The sequence below is a fragment of the Malus domestica genome, chromosome 09 (genome assembly GCF_042453785.1).
Source record: "Malus domestica chromosome 09, GDT2T_hap1".
Classification (NCBI taxonomy): domain Eukaryota; kingdom Viridiplantae; phylum Streptophyta; class Magnoliopsida; order Rosales; family Rosaceae; genus Malus; species Malus domestica.
The window spans coordinates 14,030,437-14,048,972 of record NC_091669.1 but is presented as its reverse complement, the minus strand read 5'-3'; the positions used below and the strand labels follow the sequence as shown (position 1 = coordinate 14,048,972).

Genomic DNA, 18,536 nt, shown 5'->3' with positions numbered 1-18,536 from the left:
ACTTATTTTTAATATCTAAGAGTTGTGTTTTATTTGAAGAGTCATATCCTTTTTTTAAGGGGTATGAGGAGTTCTTTAAATAAGAAACCTCATACAAAAGAACAGAATATGCTAAAAATTATTATGTCTCCCTCACTCTTGATTTTCTATGATCATCAATTTTCAATTCCTACAATCCCTTTGTTTTATTCCTTGTGCAATTGATTACTACTTGGCAATTTCATCTGTCATTGGTGTGAATAGCAGATCAGTTATCCTGTGAGGTTTTGGGTTGTATCTTGGAGCTGTAGACACCACCATAACCTTCACGCGGGGAGTAGTCTACAACTTGCAATGACATTGCACTCTCTTCGGTTCACATACCATAATTTCTATTTCTTTTTTTTTCTCATTTAAATTTCACAAGTCTGATAGTAATTATACATTTAATTTGTTATATTTGTTTATGTAAATAGTTACTATAATTTTGCAATATATTTCACACAGCCGCAACTATGTGATTCAATAAATCCACACCAAGAACTTTCAACTTTGCACTACATTACTTTGATTTCTTGACAAAAATAATAAATGCTCTTATTGATTACCAACAGATAGTAGTTTTAAGAGATATTATTACAATTTAAGTCGAACATCACCCAACACGAGCTAACCTCACAAGAATACAGTAGTACGACAACAAAACAAGCGTAAAATTTACATTTTACAGCGCAAGAGAAAATGGAAAACCGGTAGAACTCAACCAACTACCACCAGCAATAAAGTTGCCCGGCGTATACGCCTCAGCCTCAGTGGGACTTGTAATTACCTTAAACCCCTTCCACGTCACCCTGTTTGCAGTCCCAGCGCCTGCCCCAGTGTTAGCATACTCTCCATAAAACAAAGTGTCGAGGGCAAAAGTGCCAGACCACTCATGCCATCCAGCAGGGTCAATGATATCAGTTATACTCGACTGCATGATCACAGTCCTTGAATACTCCTTCCATGGCCTCCCCAAAAACGTTTTGAAGCTGCTCTTTGAGGCTTGCAAGTCGGAAGTGGCGCCGATTCTCGATTTTTGGATCACGATGCCGGTGTTTTGATTCGGGTCAGTTCTACCTTGTGCAGTGACCATGTTCTTCTGGCCGGAATCAGGTTTTCTTGCATGGATGTCACAATTTTGTAACACGACAGCAGCATTGCCGAAGATGAAGTCAACTGTTCCGGCTACCAAGCAGCCTTCAAAAAACTGGCGATTCGAGTGCACGTAGAGCGAGTCTTGGTACGCAAGAATGTCGCAGCGGTAGAATGCTGAGAGATCGGACCCAACTCTTAGGGCAACAGCTTGGTGCTTTGATGGGCCTGCTGTGTTTTGGAATGTTATGTCTCGGGCTAGAAACTTCTCACCAACCGCAGCTGCAACCATAAATATTCACGTTTTTTCATCAGATATGTGAAATGTTACGTTGTCAAACTGTCAGTATGCAATTGCCTTAATTTACTTGGAGCTTCTAGATCAACGATGCCTAAGTAGATTCTTAATCTCATTCAGTGTACGTAATTAATGGTCTGTTTCACCTGTGAACAGAATCTATCAACATGCAAATAAATTTTTCAGTGTGACTGTCACAGGATGGTACACCACGTGTCATTATATAAATGGTGGGATATGTATGCTAAAAAGTTAATAACTTAAAAAATAAAATTTCTTACCACTTACATAAAAACATGTGGTGTACTACTCGTGTTCATGTCACAACTAAAAATTTCTCTGGAGTGCAATCCAAGGCAAAAACAAACAAAATACCTGCTCTGATTAATTACGATTTAAATGGCTTTATTGTTCTGAAAAATGGGGACAACAATCATGAATGGAAAACATAGTGACTCAGCTACAAACAGGCCAACGGCCAAACAAAGAACATGCATGCGGAGTACTGGCCAGGGACCAGGATCCAAACGCCACCCATAGTACAGGAGCGCGCATTTGTATTTGCAGGTTTGCATTGAAGGATTCAAAGAATCTAACAGCTCTCAGCAAGAAAATTCAAAACAAAATAAAAATAAATAAATAAAAAGAGAATAGAGACAAAGGAGGCAAATAAAGATTATGGTTTGAATGAGGCAGGATGGTGAAACAACATTCAATTCAATTTTAAATGGTTGTACAACAAAGAACAAGTGCCATGTGAGAAGATTATGAACAGAGTAATGTTAGATCAAATTTGTAAACTATTTGATGTATCATTAATAGAAAAAACAACACGGTAATTAACACTTAAGTAATAGTATAATCATTAACCATCATGTCGTATGGTATACACAATTTAGTATAAAAGTTTGATTTCCTTAACATTACCCTTATGAATAATCATGTCGTGAAAACCTACTTTCAACAGTTTTATTATCTATCTCTTTGTCCTCCTCATCAAGTGATCACGAGAGAAACATAGAGGAATGAGATCGGGATATGCAAATTTGAAGTATTAAGTTTAGGCAGCTGGTGTCACGCTAATAATATTTTATATGTACATAATTAAAATGGTGATGACTTGGTTGGGAGACAACAAGAGGTGACACACAGGGTCTAACATGGTTTGTGCTGATAGACACACGGAACAACGACACCTTGCGATCATCAATTAGGCCCCATATTGTATTCAAAATTTTGAAAAAAATAGAGTGTCGGTGTGATTGGCACCCTGATTTGGGCCTCAAATTTCACCATGATTGAAGGTACAACCACGAGAAAAGTAAAAACAAAAAACAAAAATTCATGATTGGCCAATAAAATAATATATATATATATATATATTTATTTATTTATAAAAAAAATAAAAAATAAATAAAAAAAAAAAAAAAAAAACAAACAAACAAACAAAGTTGAAGGAAGCATCGAAGAAGGATCCTTTAGGATATGCTAAATTGCTATAGTGAAACTAGCTTCAAATTTATGAGCATGTAAAAGTCATGGCAAGAACACAAATTGAAAGAGAAGGGGCGTGGGGATAGCTGTAAAGTGTTGACCACACCAACATTCAATCAAACAGACATAGACAGAGACATGAGGGCACAACACACATTATATTTCAACAATGACATATATCTAAATTGAGGAAAGCTCGAAGTCGGATTGTTTGTGTTACATAGCAGTGTTAAGCACCAGAAGAATCTGGTCAAAAATTCGATATCAATAGAGACACTGCCTGATGGTTCACTAATAATGTTGTCATAAATATTTAAGATATGATCAGAATTGGAAATGCAGAAAAAAAGAGCTGGCTGCTAAGAAAATTAACGAAAAAAACCATGACTTTCCTAAAAGCAAGGCCATGTGCTTGCGTGTTGGTGCATGTCCTCTGTCTAGTCAAATTGGTGGACCAGAAATTTGGAGATGATGTCTATACAGATAAGATTCGAATTCTTTTTGTGACAATTTCAGAATTTCATAAATTTGAAGAAATAGACAAGATCACGAAATTTTTCGGATTCTTTAAAAAATATCCCGCGATGATGTTTTTCCATTAATTAGGGACCTTGAAAATAAAAAATTGGACTTACCAACTGTGGCTGAGTTGAAAGTTGTGCTGCCATCGACGACATTTCTACTAGCAGTGATGATGGTGTTTACCCTCCCATCTCCCAAAAACATAATGTTGGTCTTTTTCTTTGGCACGTCCACATTTTCTCTATAAATCCCCGCCTTTATTTTAATCACGTATCTGCTACTACTCTTCTCTGGGGCAGCAGCCACCGCTTCCGACACCGTCTTGTAGTTCCCAGTGCCGTCTGCTGCCACCACCACATTCGGCGTGACAGAAGACGACTGCAGCAGTCGCCTGTCCGCCACCGACAGCCACTCCGGCCACCCGTGCTCGTCCACCATATTCTCCTTGAGTTTTCGGTTCACATTCATTTTCATCTCGTTTGCAATGTCGGTATCGGTCATGTTCTTGATCATGGCCAGTACATTACTGCACAATTTTTCTATGTGTTCCTGAGTGACGCCAATTGTTCAAATATCGGTGTTAAAAGAGATATCGACGGTCTAAAAACATAGAAAAATTGGTAGAAATATTTCAGAAAAAAAAAAAAGAGAAAATATATCAACAAAACACATATTGATGTCAAGTGAAATTAATTAGTGAAGTAAAAATTGAAATGTAGATCAATAGTCCAAAAATATAGAAATATTATACAAAAGTAATTTAGAAAAACTTACATAAACATCCACATAAAATATAATATAGAGAAATATAACAAAGTGAAATGAATTTTGAACAACCTTTTTCACACTCTGCACATTTACTTTTATTTCTAACTTTTTAATAGAATAAATCAGATTATAATTAACAAAAATAAATAAAAAATGCGCATAAAAACGAAAGCGCAAAAATCATTTTTCATCAACAAAATATCAATATTATCAGAAATTTACCTCACCAGCCAACAAAACTTTCCTAACTTTCTTATCACCTCCATCATGAGAGAACCCATTAAGGCAAGTTTCTTGGTTGGTAATGGCGGAGCTTATCAAAGTTTTAAGGTCATCAGCATGCTGAACCAAAGTCTTGTTATTGGGGTACTCATGGAGATCCTCGACAGCCTCGTGGAGCTCGTCGAGGGTTTCGTCAATGGTCTCCAAACAGTCGTGGAGAGCGCCCTTCTCACGCTTAGTGAGCTTGTTCTTCCTGGACTTCAGCAGCTTCTCGACAGTGAAGAAGATGTGCTGCACCGCCGTGGTCGTGATGTTCAGTGACAATTCTATCACGTCCTTCTGGCTCGAAACCTTTTTGGAGGCTTCCGGGTGAAGGGCAAGAGTTGAAAAGCACAGATCAGGGTAGAGGGTGGAGCTGCATGAGGATTTGACTATGGCGTGGGAGGCCTCGATGGTTTCGTCGTCGGAGTTGTTTTTGGAGGACTTTACTCCGGTGACAATGCCGATGACGGCGCCCACGAGTAGGATGGTTGCGAAAAGGGATATGAAGAGCTTCTTGTTCTTCTTGTTTGTGGATAATTTTTTGCCTGATTCGGACATTCTGGCTAAAAACTCTTTGATGTTGGCCATTTTCGAAAAAGCCTATCGGACCTGGGAAGAGAGAAAATGGGCACAAAATTTAGAACATGGAGGACAATAGAGGGGACTGATCGAGTTGGGAATGGAGTATATGGGGTTCTTTATATAAAGAGTAATCCAGCTCAACTTTTTACATCATATTTGCAAATAATGTGAAGTATTACCAATAAAAGATAAATATGTTTATCAATATTTAAATAATAATTAATTATTAACAACTATATCATATTATTTTCAAAATATAATTTATTTTCTTTAGCATTACCTTTTATATAAAATTAGTGAAGTAAAGTGTGGTAGCTTTGGTCTGGTATATTGTTCCCCCTTCAAGTAAATTTTTGACGCACTCAAAGCAGAGTCACGTATTCTACTCAAAATAATGTTATATATTACTTTTATCATTTATTTTTATTATAACACATAAAATATCATTACTTGACATGTTTTCTCGTACGTACCTATAAAAATTTCTTATGTTAATCAGGCCATGTGACTTTCTGATGTAAACAAATTTTCTTGAATGGTTTCTTGTTCTTAACTTAAATCTATTTGCACGAATCATAAATATTTCTTTAATGGTATTTTTCTTTTCATCTTGAAAGAAATTTTAAATTCGAATCTATCCCCTATTTTCCAGATAAGTAAACACATACTATTATTTTATTTCTATTGTTATTCTATCTGAGGAAATCAAACTCCTGACATATCTTGATCTTAGATCTTACTTTATTATTTTTATCTCAGCACCTATAATAATTTAAAATACAATCTAGTTATATGATCAGCATTCTTTTTTATGAGAAATTATTAATTAGCTAGGATGGTGTTCAAGTTTTTAACATTTTATCTGTTGAGCATATTATTTTTGAATGAATTATAAATGGCCATACCGGTGCCCATTTTTCGTTGTATGGAATACTTTCAATTTTTAAGGAACAGTACGAGAGTCCGGCGAAAAAAACTACTCGACAAAAATTGACACAAAAAACGAGTAACTGACAGAAAAGCAGGTCCTTCATCACCTTTCAAGGTCGAAGAAGAAGGGGTAAGAATCTTTTGATCACACTGAAGTTCTTTCCTCTTTTACTGTGAAACATTTCGTCTTTTATGATTGTATCCAGTATTAATAAAGCCTTATCCCCTCCTAACTGAGGACCCCTACGCCCGCTCCCCGTATAGTTGGGCCACAAAAAGAAAAAGATACAATGTACACAAAACACAATTCCGTATATTTATTTTAATATTATTAGTTAAAACTTTTTAATCAATTATATTATTATACTTAGTGTACCAAATCATATGCTCGACACAATAAAAAATTTCTCTACAAAAAGGAATATGAATTCACTTCCTCTCTTTATCTCATATTTGAACGTTCAAGATTAAACCACATAATCATTTTGCTTTTCCTTTTTTGTAGAAAGAGAAAGAGGAAACTAATAAAGAAAGGAAGGGATGGGAGGAGAAAAAGAATATGAGAGAATCCAACTCCTCGCAAAAAGGTATGATCTCGTGATCCGGAACATTTTAAATAAATTCAAGCCGTATGGCTTTGTTTTACATTGAATTTTTTTTTTAACGTTTTTATGCATAATTTTGGCATTTGAATTGAATAAATAAAAACAGAATTAAATAACAAAAATAGATGTGAATGTACGTAAATCATTTTCTTGGAAAAGATGAGTTCATCGCATTTTATACCCCTTCACATCTATCACAGGCCACTCTGTTATTGTTTGATTTCTGATTGTCTTTGTTCCGATTCTGATAGGTGCACTTGACATGGCATTTCCACTACACCTCTCACTTTCAAAGCAATAAGTGTCACTGCAATTAGACCCGGCAGTTTCTAACACGACACGAAAATAATGAGTTCCGAGTCAACACTATAACTAATCGGGTCATTATTGGGTGATCCGTTAAGAACGAGTATACAGACGGGTAACACGTGGGTAACCCGTTTCGACCCGTTAAGAAAAAAATTATTTTGATAATTTTAAAGTTTAATTACTAAAAGATTTATTATAAAATACAATAGCCATATTAATATATACAATATATTATATATTAAATATATAGTTTTGTATTATTATTCTATATAAGTTTTTAAAAAAAATAGTCATTATTTATTTTTATTATAAGAGTTCTTTATTATCATTACTAGGATAAATTTTACTTAACATGTTGTTGTCCAAAATTAAAATAAACTAGTATAGTATTTGTATAGGCAATAACTAAGAAGACATACATATAAGTATGAAAAATGTGAAAGAATATATAAACACTCGTGATTCATCATTATTCCTCCACAAGTAGATAATGGTTGCACTTTCATTATCGTTTAGATTTTTAAAATCCTCCAAACCCTCATGAATAATGTTTTTTATTTGAGGGAAATTAATAAAATTAATAAAAATTATTGTAGAAGTGTAAAAAATGTAAAAAATATATATATATACAATCACTCATAGTGACAAGCTTTACAATTTTCATAAAGGGGTCAGCTTCGAAATCCAATACTATAATCCATAAACCTTAAATTTATATTTAAACATCGATTGCCATTTATGTTTTATTATTCTTACTGAAAATTTTTTAAATTTTCTTTTCTGAAAACATGATCATCTGGCGGATGTAAGACGATGAACGGTTCAGATCTTTGATATCACATTTCGATATTTACGATTAACTGAAATATGAGTCGATGTCATATAGTTTGTAGAAACTTTATAAACATCAAACAATATTTTCACTAACCGTAAAACTTTTAATATAATATCATCGATCCAAACCGTTCATCTTCCTGCATCCTCTAATAGATCATTTTTTCAAAAAAGAAAATCTAAAAAAACCCTACCCTAGCAACGAGAACAAATTTTCGAAACACCAACAGTCAACTTTATACCAAATTGCTCAACTGTTAAATTTGATTAAATTAGTACTTTTCTCGGGAGACGTGTTCTCAGTGGAAGATATTCTTTTTCTTTTGCCAAAAAGGTTGTAGTGGAAGAAAATTGGAATTCCCACAAAGTGTTGTGAAATGTGAGATATTCTTGGTCTTGTTGACTTTATATAATTTGTTAGCGATTTTTTGACTATAGCGTCTTTCTTCACATAACAACTGAGGAAAGTTAGTTTAGTTTGGGATGTTGGATATGAATAAAGTTTCTTACAACCGAACTGTTGTCTCACCTCACCTTTGTTTTACACCCTTAGATGACATTAATCATTTTGAAATCCATGATGATGTCTTCTTTGCATATTTTGGCCGGGTAGATGTAACATGACGGAGTATCGCTTATGTTTCAACGGTCGGAACTGTACGAAATGAACCATCATATTCATGACCTAGAGTCAACAATTATCACCCTTATTTGAAAACCGAATGACATTTCTTTGTGGAGAACGTGTCAAAAATTTTTACTAACCTTAGTCTTTCCAAATACTTCTTCATTTGTAATGAGCTAAACTTCTGACATCGACGATGGAGATACCAAATCAACGTCTACGCTTGCACTATCATGTATTACCCCCAGTTGTGCAAACGTAAATACTGTTACAACAACAAAAGACATATCTATTGGTGAACACCTTCAGCTTGTCCTATTCCATTTCAGTTGGAATTCACGAGTATCGATATGACGTTACCTTCAACCCATCAAGAAATCGTTCAAATGGTTATAGTCACTTCCTATATCCAAATAGAGATGGGGGAAACTGAAGGGAAATTTATGAGATTTCTAGAATGGGATTTCATAATGACTATCATGCATATTCAAATCAAATTTAATATACGAAAGCAGCGGAAGCATTTATAACATATTATCAAAGCTATAGTCATGCAAATCCCCTTCAAGGTTCATAGGTTTATATATAATGCATCAAAACATTTTTAAAGAATCAAGAACAAGGTGAAGGTTAGTCTTATACCTCTTGATCTAGACTTGAGACCAAGGATGGACCACCTCCAAGCCCTTTGCTCCTTGAAATCCTTGAGCCTAGCTTCCCTCCTTGCCTCCTCCACTTTGTTACAATGAGTGCTCCTAGGTTCTCTTCAAGTTTCCAAAGTAGGAAACCTTTAAAGATCCTCACCCACTAGTGTAGTGAGAAGGATGAAGGAATAACCAAAAGGGTGTAAGAGAGGTTAGTAAAAACCCCCTTTGGTGGCCGGCCTTTGTGTAGTTTAGAGAGCTCTTTTTCTTTTGCCTCTTTGTTGTTTTAACACACAAAAACCCTAATGAACTTTATCTCTATAAAGTTGCTTATATAGACAAAAGAAACCTAGTCAACACTTGACTAATTTTCTCTCCTTCCCCACTTAATATGGCCGGCCCTCTTTGTGTTGTTTGGGCTTTGGGCTTTCATTTATTTCAAGTCATCCAATGCTTGAATAAAAGCCCAATGGGTTTAGGCCCAATGGGCCCAATTAAACCCGAACGTTTCTTTAAGCCCAAAACGATCTTTATCGCTTTTATGATTTCTTTAGATTTTTCTAAATTAATCACAACACATAATTAATCCAATTAATTGTTTCCATCATCCATTAGTTACTCACCACAATAGTGTTTTGGTGAACAATCTTTTAGGTTCTAATTAGTAAGGCAGTGAGGTGATTGGCATCAATCCAATTGCTTATATTTAATTCAATCACTTAGTGAATTAAAACCTCATTTTAATTCACCTTTCTTCTTTGACGACTACATCTAATCATCTAGAAGAACTCACAAGCTATGAGTGACATCTAACCATATGTCATAGCTACCCAAGCTAATGTAGAAGTTTATTCGAAGAACCTAGTCAGTTGGAATTACAATGTAATTCAATCCTTCTCTAATACAATACTCTCAATCACATCATTAGGGTATGGATATATCATGTCAAACCCCTAATGTGATTATTCCTTCTTATATGATCCAATTGAGTCGTATAGGAACGCTTTCCTTTATTACGCTCGATACTTCGGCCGAAGATTCCCGAATCATATCTTAGAGTATTCTTCCTCTCTTATCGAGGATTAGAGATTCCTTGTTGCGCATACACTTGCCTTCATGACTAAGTGGCTTAACCCCAATTATGCCGTGGACACCCTTGAATGGGGAGACTTTGACATAATCAAAGATTAAGTACTTAACCACAAGACAACGACGATGCCTCAGGTCTAAGGATTACTTACATCTTTCCAACCATTAGAGTTACTTGCTTGACATGTGAGTAGATCTCCATGCAAGTACTCTCGTTCGATTGTGTTCAGTGAACTCATTCCCTTAATGAGCACCTACATACTTGTCTTAGTGTCACAACACGAATGGGATGAGACTTTCCATCCTTCCAATTGAAGCGGACACAGTATGTACCGGTCTACGCATTGTCAGTATCCCTCCGACAATCCAATGACCAGGAACCTTTTGGACATCTGGTTATGTGAAGAAGGTCTCTGTAGTCTAACTTCATTAGATTACTTCTCCAATCGATCCGTTGTCCATGGATACACTATTTAGGACATATGTCGTTTATTGAGATAGTCCTAATTCGTGTCTTTGCCATTTGATGTATAAGATTCATCCATACATCCATTCATTTGTCCTGAAAGATTTCTTCCAAAGATTGACTTTCAGGGCATATTTCCAACAGAAACCACCATAAGCTTCTGGTACAAGGCATCTCATACATGTAGAGAATATGAAAATGTTCGATGATTATTGACCGACTTGACAAGTCAACTCACCTTTCATTGGTCCAGAGGGACTACATTTTTTATCTCTTGGTGAAATTGCTCATTCTTGAATTTATCAGATTTTTTTTGGCGTTTCGATCATCATCTACTCTAACTGTGATTCCATATTCACCTCTTGGTGCTGGAAGGCATTCCAGTCAATCTTGGGTATGTGTCTACCCTACTGCACTTCATATTATTTTGAAGCCTAGACTGTATAGAAAAACTGTTGACATTGGAAATGCAGTTGTGACCATTAATTTCTCAATCACCTAACAAATGCTCTGCTGAACGAATTTTATCGTTGGTGATTAAACCTTCTGAAAGCTACTGTTGTAGCGAGATGTCATGCTAATTCCAATTACCTTGCATTCGAGATTGATGAACTTGTTTTGACCCTCAGACTAACGGCTAGTCTGAATGAACTATTTGGTCCTTAGAGAATATATTGCTTTTGTATGTTTTACAGTTTTAGCCAATTGTGATAGACATTGATCTTTGTTAAAGTTGTATGTAACTACAGTTACATTTTTGGTTTTGGGTATAACACTGTTGAGATGTAGTATGGAGATTTTATGCATAACACATGTTGGCAGAGGAGTATTACAAACAAGTATTTGAATGATCGAGATTACAATATAGAAAATTTTATAATATTGAAGATGTTGCCCGAGAGGGTGGTGCGTGAGCATGATCGAGGCTTTGATCATACGTTGTATGTGTATTTCCCAATAAGGGCATGATGGTAATATTGCACCCTCGGAAATTTGTTGCTTGCTTTTCGAGAAAACAATGAGCTGTCGATATCGCGGGCTGCAGACCACTTATTCTCAGAGTGCATGACCAAAAGAGTACATAGGTGAAGTTTTTCTATGTTCAGCTTTGATTTCAGTGCAATTATTTTAACTTTACGTTATTATATTTATGTATTTTGACGTGATGTTCTTATACATATATAAATATTTTTGACCTTATGTTTTTATAAAAAGTATTATATTATAGTATTGTACTGAAGGATAAGGAAAAAATGAGTTTGGAGGCATGAAAGAGGAACCACTACAATCTGATCACGACGGAATGACATTCTCTTTTATGCAACCGCTCTAACTTGACATCTTCTTTACATATTTATTTTTCTGCTGTCTTTTCACTATTTTTGTATAACAAATGATTTCAAATTTCGGAGATGAAATTTTTTTAAGGTGTGAATTGACCAAAATGCCCCTTTAGGCGAATTGTTGGCTTTTATTGACCATCATTTTGCGATGTATACGAGCCATTATTTTACCGTATTCTCGAAGTACTAGATGGTACGAACGCATGGCTGCCACCGCACCTATTTCCCTCTAACCCTATCAGCTTTCTCCCTCTCATCTCTAACCTCTTTCTTGGCTCTATGAAGAACGGTGGAGCTGAGCAGCACAACCACCACCTCACCACCTCTTCGGCGAACTACACCAAACCACCATGCCATAACCCTTTATGTCTCTTCCTTGTTTTGCATATTTCTCCATCAACCTCCTTGTCGTCTCTCTCATCTTTACAAATAAGGGACAACCGTAAGGCTGAGGTCATCACCATCGCTGTCTTCCATGGCAAATGACCATCGAACCAATGTTCCCAAGATATCATATCATCTTAAACCTAGCCCTAGGTTTAGCTCTAGACATCTCAACGAGATTGGCTCTTTGATCATGGAACTTTAGCACTGTGGAGATTGTCTGTCATGGATCTCACCACTTTTTATGAAGGTGAGTGTCAATTGTACTCTGTGTGATCTCCCTTCGTGATTTAAAATGATTTTTAGGCTTAATGAGTGAAGTTTGGACTGGTTTTATGACAGAAATGGCGAGGGAGGAAGTTTTCTAGATTTTTGGAAAACTAGGAACCGAGGTCATCCGACCACTTTCAGGCCATTTTTCTGACCAACACCGACTTTATCTCAGCCTCACTTTGGTATGGTTTTGTTCCCTGCATTTCTAACTTCAAAATGAATCATTGATTTTGGTGGAGAATCGAGCGCGATAGGAGCTTTGGAAGTCGAACCAAAAACCTGCAAAACGCAAGCCTTTGCGAGGAAGGCGAGTACGATGGTACTCGCAGGCACGTGGGCGTGTGTGGGCTCACGGTCGTCATCGGCATGTGCGGCATGTGGTTGCCAGTGCAGAACGAAATATTGTGCCGTAATGAATTCTTGAGATATTGAAGGCTACTGTAAGTATTTTCATACTATATGTTGTATGTATATTTTGAAAACTATACTTGTTTTATGGCGAGGGGTTATAATGTTTTCAAAAGGGTTTTATTAAAACTTTATTTTCAAGCCCACTCACCATTTTTTTCGCCCTTCCAAGTTTTAGTGGTTGAGCTTTTTTATCGACTAGGATTCTTGGCAAATCTTGGTATAGATGGTTACCTTCAATGGTACGATTCTCAACCTACTTTATTGTACTTTACTTTATGTTCTGACATCATGTGTGAAATGAGTTCATTCCCGTTCACAAGTGCACTCTTATATTTAGGCACTTTTAGGTTTAAATATAGTCACATTTTCCACATCACTACACTTATGGCTTCGTGACCCTCTTGGTGTCGGCCAGCACACCTCGATTTGGAATCCAGGTGGACATTTCGGATCCGAGTGTGTCAAGGGCCGGCCACCCCTAAACCCTAGAGGGCCGACCTAGTTCCTCATTTTCTCCTATAAATACACATTTTATCTCCAAAATTCAGGAAGGTTTAGCTACCCTAAAAGAGGTTTTTTGCTTCCCACAAATACTCAAAACACATTATTTTCAAAATTCTAACTTTGGCATTGTAAATTTTTTTGCCAAAGCCCCCCATTCATCATGGGCACGTGAGACTTTTGACTTTAATCTTAAGTGTTATTATTTTGCAGGAGCATTTTCGTCAAAGGAATAGACGGCAAAAATTTGTATTTACAGTACGTAAATCTCTTGTCAAACAGCTTGATATGCTATGTTGTTGAACAATTGATTTCAACTGTGTATTGAAACAAAACTACACTAACCATGAATGCAACAAATAAAGAATGCAATAGTATAACACATTTATATGAGTTAATAAAAAAAACTATAATAAGTTTTCCATTTACAGCAACTCCTCTACTTAGGAAGAAAGTTAAGGAATAATAATTGTTTAAGTGCATTTCCATTCCGTACAATAATTTGGAAAGGGATCCTCTTCGGATCCCTTTATCCTAATCCATTAAGTTCGGGGATCTCGGCCGTTAAAATTTGATCCAACAACTAAAGTTATTATAACTTTTAAAGTAGACCTATGTTTGTAGCCGTTTGATCAAATTTCAACGGTCCGGATTCTGAGACTTGGTGGATTAGGAGGAAGGGAGGATCCCTTTCCCAATAATTTCATCTTTCGCTTTTTTTTTTTTTTTTTTTTTCCTAGAAACTTCTTTCTTTTCTCCCTTTTTTCTCCATCCCCCTCCCGATCCCTCTCCAATAGCAATCCTTTAAATTTTTATAAGCTTTTTCACAATCCTTCGAATTCCCGAACCGCCACAACTGCTCATGCTCAGTGAAGCTGAAATGCCAACCTTGGGCTTTTTCCCAGAAATTGAAGCACCCCCAATGGCTTTGTTGATGGAAGAAGACGTCGACGGCGCCTCCGTCGTGTTCTTTGTTGGAGCAATAATAAAAAATATGAAAATAACACAAGAATTCCAATAATAATAATCATAAAGAAATTCACAAGATCAATTATATATAAGATTAATATAAACAACTGGAGAGAAAGTTCGAAAAAATTGACAAACTTGAAGATTGAGGCTTGCATAATGCAATGTCCTAAAGACAGAATTTTGCCCATACTCTTGTGCTTGTAGTTCGGTAGGCGTCCGTCTTCCAGGATTCAACAATCTATAATCCGAAGTCGAAGCACTTCAATATTTGTACTATGACAAACTTTATATATTATGTACTCTCAAGACACGACTCGAAATTTGACAAATGCAGAATGAGAGAAATAGAGTGGGGAAATCCTATTTCTCAAGAGTAAAAATTAACTCTAATTTTCTCCTTCTCTCATGGCTTAGTGTTACTGGGTTTATATAGAACCCAAGTGCCTTTTTCTAAACAGCATGACTAACTCTATACAGATGCTTTGCGGTTCGCACCACTTCTATAACCATGACAGCCAATTAGCTATGACATAACCATAAGTAAATTAGGGAAAGGTTACAACTATTATGTTTTGAACACTACACGGCAAGTGTTGCATTCTTTGCAAGAAACACTTCACAAACTAATTATTTTCATTCAAACTAATATTAAATATCTAACAATCCCCCACATGAATGAAAATTTATGAAGAATTTGAGAGTACAGGCGGACAAGAGATGCATCGGGAGATGAGTCTTTTGGACTTGAACCTAACCTAGTGAATACTTATCGGGTTATGACGCAGTGGATATGAAATCTTTAATTGTTCACTGCAGCAGTAAACCGAGACAATAAGCAACACACATCGCTAATCCTAATATATTACGGTTCATACGGTTGTGTTCATTTTGGTCCTCAACAATTCCAGGATTCATGAAAGCTTTAGAGAATTTAGTCATCTCATTCTCATAGAAGCGACCCATTTCTACTCTCACATAGTTGACCACTAATTAAGAATAGTCTGATCTATTCCTCTTATTTATAAGATATAACTGCATTAAGTAGAAATATACACCCTAAAACTTCTGCAGACAACACACTTCTTCCATCATATGAATGAGATATATAGTGTGTTAACTTCTTTGAATCATGCTCAACCAGTTTGCCTATTGAACTTAGGCCATGGGATCTCCAATCTACTAAGTTAGGTTTTCGCCCGGCTGATTCATTAGTTATGTTGGCTTTAGCCTCATTCCCCTAGATGATCAACTTACTCTCTAGTCAAACCTTTAATAATTGGTACCACTAAGGTTGACTATCTTTAATGGTGTGCACAATCTTTCTTATGAAAATATATTTCATATGAGAGTAGTTGTTTCTCAATTTCAAGTCCTCAAAAGTATATATATATATGTTGGGACTTTTGTAAGTAATTTGCTAATACTATAGGAAGTAGAGTTCCCCAACATTTAAGGTATTTGTAAGATGGTCTCTAACCTTGCCATACCTTAAACAATTAACAATTACTCATTACAAGAGATGACATTTTGATTGTCTCACTCAATTAGCAAATTACATTTCCATTCTTCTTAAGCAAATATCATCTCAAAGATAGATAAGTGACCCCCACAATTCTTTCATAATTGTGGTTAATTTATAACCTTATTGTTGAATTGATCAAATTTTGTAGTTTAAGCAGGAAATGATTAAGATATAGACTCTATCTATCTTCTTAAGCCTTAATATGCCTCACTACTCAGTTCTAGACAAAGCGCTCTTCTTGGCTTTCATCCTTACCCTACTTTCAAATTGCCATGGATGACATATCTTGTTGCCAAAAAATTATTTAACTGTCCATATAACGTCAGCATGACATCATATAGACTCAGGCGCAAGGTCGGATATCAATTGCTTGACTGCTTATTCTGGCGATGTTGAGTCCAACGTTTTGCCCGGCTTTTTAAAATGGGATGGAGCTGTTTTTTCTGGATGTTATGCAAAAATTGCCCAATTGCCCGACAAAAAGGGGTGGGATGGAAGTACTCAAAAGACAACTAGCCATACTTGTGAAAAGAAGATAATAAAGGAAGGGGGCCCCAAACCCTACCAGAGTATGAAAGAGTTTAACTGGAGTAGGATTTCTCTATTTTTAATCTCTCTTCTCTTTCATTTTCTTATATTTAAACGGTTGCAATTACACTATGTTTACATCTTATGTTAAATTTTTTATATACAGAATAAAACAAAAAGAAGAATGTAAGAGAAGAGTATGGAAATGAATAATAATAGAAGACAGAGAGAATTCAGCTTCAGTTTAGATATGCATCATCTTTACAAGTAAAATGATAAGGAGTGACAAGACGATTTCCAGCTGTGATATTTTAATTTAGATCTATGAAATAACTGATGCCAATCAATTCAAATTAAATTCTTGTGGGTGCTGCTTGAAAAGTTTACACCTCTGTAAGGCAGCAAAAGGAGTAAATAGTAACTTTCTTAAATCAAGGAGTCAATTTGGAGCACTTTGTCTGAACGTTACCTTTACATCCTGAATCAATCTGTAAATGCATGAAAGTTATCGAGATTATACGAAGCATGAAATAAAAGAATTTATATGCATTGAGAACACTTGTCATGCGCTGTACGATTTAATGTGTGATAAGCACTCAATGATTTCTGTTGTAAGTTGGAATGGAAGTAGTACTGATTTGGTATTGAGGTGCTTTTATAAAAAGTGGGTATAAAAAAAAGCTGAACTAAAAAATATGTTTGATAAACACTTAAAAACAACTTATTTTCATAGTTTTAGGTGAAAAAAAAAGCTGAAAGCGTAAAGCACAAAAAATTAGCTTATTCTCACAGCACAGCAGAACCAATTTTTTTTCAAAGCACAACAATATCAAACCAGCCCGTAGTCATATATAGGGTTTGTTATTTCTCGAGTTTTTATTCATTGTTCTTGTGGAAGAGAGAAACATTTTATTACGAATTCAATAAAAAATTATATCGGTTGACAAAAAAAAATTCACGGATTTTCACTATATTCAAGCATGTTTTTGTGAACGGAAGAGGATCTTTTCCGGATTTACTTTGTGGAGATCTTAGGGATTTCCACATTATAACTGTTCATCGTACATTATACAGCCAGTTTTCGTCAGATACTATTTGTATTCAATTTTAAATATAAAAAAAAAATTTTAACCGTACAATGCACCATGAATAGTTAAGATATAAGGATTCTTAAGATCCTCATAATTTGGATCCTGGGATCCAAATCCTTCGTGAACAATGTATGAATTAGTGCGACGAGAAAACTGCGTTTAGAAGGCAATCACAATCCAAGAATACTCAACAGTCAACACCGGTCCAAAATGAGGAGTATTCAAATTTCAAATTACAACAGGAGGATCTGAAAATTAAAATAATCTGATTAGAATATAAATTCTGATTTGCTAAAAAAAACAATGGATTAGAATATAAAGTAACAATAAAATAGTATTACTTATTAGGACACATGTTTATTTTTTTTTGAACAAACGGTATTATCTACACTAAGGGGTTAGGGAGTGGGCTAAGTTTAGACCTGACAATTTCTGATACAACCCGTTAACCCAACACGAAACAACACAAAATTAAAAAAATTTCAGGGCGACACGATAATGAATTGGGTCGTTATCAGGTAACTCGATAAACACTTGTTAAGATAACATGTCGGTCCAGGTATACATGTGGGTAACCCGTTACACGATAAGAAAAATATTAATTTAATGATTTTATATGACTGAAAAAAACTATAATTAACGTCAATATGATTTAATCCAGTATTGAGCTTAAAGTTAAAATAAATAAATAAATATACATTTTTTTTAAAATTAAAATTAGAAAATTGATGATAGTTAGATTGGTTGATATTTAATCTTAGTCGTCCAATGTTTTTCTCAACCTTAAATCAGACTCTCTCTATCAGCCGCTCTCTCTCTCGATCTAAACTCTCAAATCTCAATCTCGAACCTCAACTCTAGCCATCCATGAATCCATGACCACCCCCTCCAGTCTCCCTCCACCACACTATTGTTACCACATACAACCTAGTAACCTACCACTAATTGATCTACTACTTTGATCTCTG

General features: G+C 35.5%; 1 protein-coding gene and 1 long non-coding RNA gene across 2 annotated transcripts; one reads left to right on the top strand and one right to left on the bottom strand.

Annotated features, from left to right (window-relative positions):
• Window positions 1-703: 703 nt before the first annotated feature.
• Window positions 704-5,047, bottom strand: LOC103411620 (pectinesterase-like). The gene is given in 3 exon segments (NM_001328782.1): window positions 704-1,395; window positions 3,541-3,976; window positions 4,418-5,047. Coding segments are annotated over 3 exon segments (1,758 nt in total).
• Window positions 5,048-12,758: 7,711 nt separating this feature from the next.
• LOC139188256 (uncharacterized) lies at window positions 12,759-13,837 on the top strand. Its single transcript, XR_011571575.1, has 2 exons — window positions 12,759-12,983; window positions 13,669-13,837. It is a non-coding gene; the product is annotated as an uncharacterized lncRNA (long non-coding RNA).
• The last annotated feature ends 4,699 nt before the right edge of the window (window positions 13,838-18,536 follow it).